At 29.2% G+C, this 4,366-nt stretch overlaps 1 protein-coding gene across 1 annotated transcript; it reads left to right on the top strand.

Annotated features, from left to right (window-relative positions):
* On the top strand, window positions 1-3,339 carry PP2-A10 (phloem protein 2-A10). The gene is made up of 3 exons (XM_085744687.1): window positions 1-129; window positions 1,797-1,876; window positions 2,732-3,339. Exons 1-3 carry the CDS (start codon window positions 76-78, stop codon window positions 3,090-3,092), a joined length of 495 nt encoding a protein of 164 aa, XP_085600813.1. The 5' UTR covers window positions 1-75; the 3' UTR covers window positions 3,093-3,339.
* The last annotated feature ends 1,027 nt before the right edge of the window (window positions 3,340-4,366 follow it).

Here is a 4,366-nt window from a genome sequence, read left to right as displayed (position 1 = left end):
ATAGATTGCATACACCAAAAAAGAGGAGCTGAACAGAAACATAAAAGCAGCTTTTTTATTTGCAGATTTCTCAGAATGCCTTTCAGAAAGCCTCATCAGACAGCGGACCCTCCTGTGTCTAATAAATGGGCAAGTATACGTTTTATTTTACAAGAATTTCATTTTACGTATAAAATTATATTTCTTGCAGAAAGTGCATGTTTATGAAAAAATTATGATACAATAATATATGTGTCCCAAACTAAGAAGAAATTTGTGTTCCATAAAAAAGAAAAAAAGGGAAAGTTGTAATTTATTTCACATGCTAAGAATTATTTGAGGGTTAAAATAGAGTTTTATTACTCTCTTTTTTTCTGAATTTTTTTTATTACTCTTATTTTTTGGTGATTCGAGAGTTTTATTATCGGGAAATAGTCATTTTGGTTCATAAATAAGTGATGCGATGTCACAATAGTTCTTAAATATAACGAGATTGCAAGTACATCCACAAATGTCTTTATCATTCGTCATTTTGGTATGTGAATATAGTTTTACGTAGTTAATTTAGTTTTCAAATATGTTTTTCGTTCGTCTATTTTGTTTATAAATTTACTAACAATTTTTGCACTTAACATGTGTCTGCAATTTCGATTTATTTATGAACTTTAATGACAACGTCTCACTCTTTCAATGACTAAAATGGTTGTTTGTCAGTTTTATGGTCTGTAGTAAATTTTTATTTTTTTTGCTAGTTTTATTACTTTAGAACATAGATCCAAATTTCCTTTTATTTTTTATTTTCTAAATAACTAGCGTAACCTGTAATAATCTGAATCTTTTTTTCAACAAGAATTAGTCTAATTTTATTTTCTTGAAAAGCAAAGACGTTTATTCCGTTAATTTGTTACAAGATTAAAAATTAACATTTCAAAAATCGTTCTTAGAGATTATAAGTTATTTTAAGTTTGAAGGTTGGACACCCAAGACCCATTACTTTATCAAGAAAAAGTTATTTTGTGTTTTTATCACAAATAAAAGACTCTTTTGAAAAGCAAAGTATAATAGTGATCTTTACAAAATGATGGAAAGATGGCTAGTTAACTTTATTTTTGTAAAGAAAATTAGGAAAGAAGAAACTTTTTTTTGAAAGAGGAAAGAAGAAATTATATTTATTGTTATTATTATTATTTAAAATGATAATAATGACCATTTTAAAACTATTTGTTGGGTAATTTAAACTTCGTTGTTTTAGATTAAGAATGTCAAACTTTTGTCACCAAACTTTTACCACGAGAAAGCTAACACATGAATACAACGTCTAACTTTTTTCGAGAGAAATATCATTTCCCCTAACTTTTTTCATGTTTTTTTTACAAGGTCTAACTTTTTTCGTGTTGATTGTTCAAATTTTTGTAATAGAAAAATTATGAGATAAATTATAGAAATCACAATATACATCCACAAACTCTAACTCAACTGACAAAAACCGCGAAATTGTTACGCGGGCGTCATGAATGGGGTTTGAGGGAACCCCACGCAGCACCTTCATTTATATGTGCAAGTTTATAACAACTTTGTCATTTTGTCTATTTATAAGGAAAAAAAACAAAAAAAAATCACAATATACTTCCGCAATCCAAATATTTTTTTTCTGTGGTGTCCGGGATTCGAACCCCGGACCTTGCATACATTATGCATTGTCCTTACCAACTGAGCTAAGCTTACGAGGACTTCCGCAATCCAAATTTGACTGAATAGTACTCATGATGCTGCCATTTATTTATATAATTAACAACGGAGGCGATATACGTGTGCAGGTTGATGGCAAGTGCGAGATAAAACCAAAAGGACTCAACATTATATGGGGAAATGATCCTCGCTACTGGAAAATAATAGAGTAAGTTGCATTCATATATTGTTATTACAATGAAAATGATAACTTATTGATTTTATTTGCATACACAAACCATGTAGAACTCTATCTAATCAAATGTACCTCTTGATATTTGTTGTTTTTTTTTTTGTTGAGGAAAGTACCTCTTGATATTTGTGAAAGACATTTTATATACTGATTTGAGGAATGATATGATATTATAGTATGATTTGTCTGAATACATGAGCAAAATCTATTATGTGCACACATTATGTTAGGATGGTAATTAAATTATATAATTTTATTTTTCCTTCTTCACATATGTATGTATAAATTAAGGGTTAAATACGTGTTTGGTCTCTATAAATATATCGATTTTTTTTTAAGTCCCTATAAAATTTTCCTTCGACTTTTAGTATCTATAAAATTTTCTGTCATCACTTTTGACCCCTATTTTTAAGTCAACTCATGTGTAGCTTTTGTATTTTTTAATAAAATTGTGCAAAAATATGTAGAATATTGTAAAAATCTCTTTAAAAGAAATTAGAATTTTTAACAAAATATAAATTAAATATGAATTTTTAACCGCCAAAAATATAAAATTCATATTTAATTTATGTTTTGTTAAAAAATTTATAAAAAAAAAAAGAATTTTACATATGAGTTTGCTTAAAAGGATGGACCAAAAGCGAAGATGGAATTTTTTTTAAGACTAAAAATCGAAGAAATTTTTTAAAGGGATTAAAATGACAAGTTTGTATATTTATAAGAACTAAAAACATATTTAAAGCATGGATTAATTGTCTAATAGTAGTATTTTTTTTGATAGAGATGTGTTAATTAAATAATTAATGTTTCTATATGCATGCATTATTTCAGCGAAGTTGCAGAGCTGACACAAGTTTCATGGTTGGAGGTATCTGGTAAAGTAAAAGTAGTAGATAAAGGGAAATATACAGTGAAATTTGAGGTGGAAGTTAAGCCAGAAGGTTTCGGTTGGGGAACCAGCACAGATGTACTGGTGATGGCTAAAGTTGGGAAAAAGGGAACATATAAATATGAGGTAGTGCATCTAGAGTGTGGTACTCCTAAGACAACCATTCCAAAAGATGAGGCTAAGCTTGAAATTGAAGTGTCAGGTGAGGAAAAGGAACTTCATTTTGGATTGTATGAAGTATGGAGTGGAAAATGGAAAGGAGGTTTGAAAATCTACAATGCAGTAGTTGCTAAGACGCCTTAAAACTAATTACTTATATTGTTGCTTATTCAGTTTTTATTGAGAATAACAGATGCCAGATGGTATGCTCATCTGGATATATGCTAATATAATTAAGACTATATATATGATTGAGTCTCTCTGAAAAGGGAACATATAGATAAAAAAAATGTGATTTATGACATTATTACTATCAAAATATTTGTAATAAGTTCAAAGGTCTGGTATTGTATGTTTATTGAGTAAATAAAAGTATTGTGTTGTAATAAAAGTGTTAAATACATTTTTTATTCCTAGAAATAAATAAATGTGTTTTAAGTCCTCTAAAAAATTCTTTAAACAATGATCCCTCAAAATTTTATGTTGGTAAAATTTGTCATCGCTGTTAAAGTAAGTTAAACATGTCATTGTACGTAGGGATCAAAAACAAAAAAAAACAAAAGATGATATATTTACATGGATCAAAAACTTTTTAACATAAACTTTTTTAAGACAAGTTTTTGACCCCTATAAATATATACCATCTATTATTATGTGTCCCTCTATGCAATTGCATGTGTCCTGTCTTTCGTAGCGATGACCAAATTTGCTGACTTAAAACATTTGGAGGTAGACATGACAACAAAACTTGTACTCATGGTACACGTCTGAACCCACCTTGACTTTGACATAAAAAACCCGATTTGATTGTGTTCATGTTTAAAATTGGGTTTTCCCCAATTTTAAAAGACGTGAGTGGGGAATCCACCCCAAACCCGTCTCGCTTGCATCAAGTTTACATGTTTACCTCTCTCAGATTGCAAACTATTACATTACATTTATATGTCTATTTCTTGGCCAAATTACATTTGTAATCCTTTAAGATAGACCGTTATAACATGCTAACTCTTTTAAGTGTTTTTGGTAACAACAATGTTTGCATTGTTACTCTCTTCCATCTAATTCTGTCAAATACCGCTTATGTGACCATTTTAATGGTGGCGTGGTAGTCTAAATGATGGCTACTTAACTTATTTGGTTTATTATGTGTGTATATATTTACAGTTAAGATTCAAATTATTGAAGAATGTAACTGAAATTATATATTCAGAAAGATGGAATAATAATGGACACAATTATAAGAACTAAATTGATAGATTAGAGACAAGAATAATATGGAAAATGGAAGAGACATGAATGAAGACGGATGGTGTCACACTCAAGCTTCTATAGAGAACATGAAAGATAAACCTTGGGGTAATGATGGCCACAAGAACATTTGGTTTCTAGATAAGCGTAAAGGGAATGGTACAATCCAA

This window comes from Medicago sativa, chromosome 2 (assembly GCF_051527215.1).
Source record: "Medicago sativa cultivar Bolivia chromosome 2, Bolivia_mono, whole genome shotgun sequence".
Lineage (NCBI taxonomy): Eukaryota > Viridiplantae > Streptophyta > Magnoliopsida > Fabales > Fabaceae > Medicago > Medicago sativa.
The sequence above is the reverse complement of the archived record's forward strand: the minus strand, read 5'-3'. Positions and strand labels throughout refer to the sequence as shown.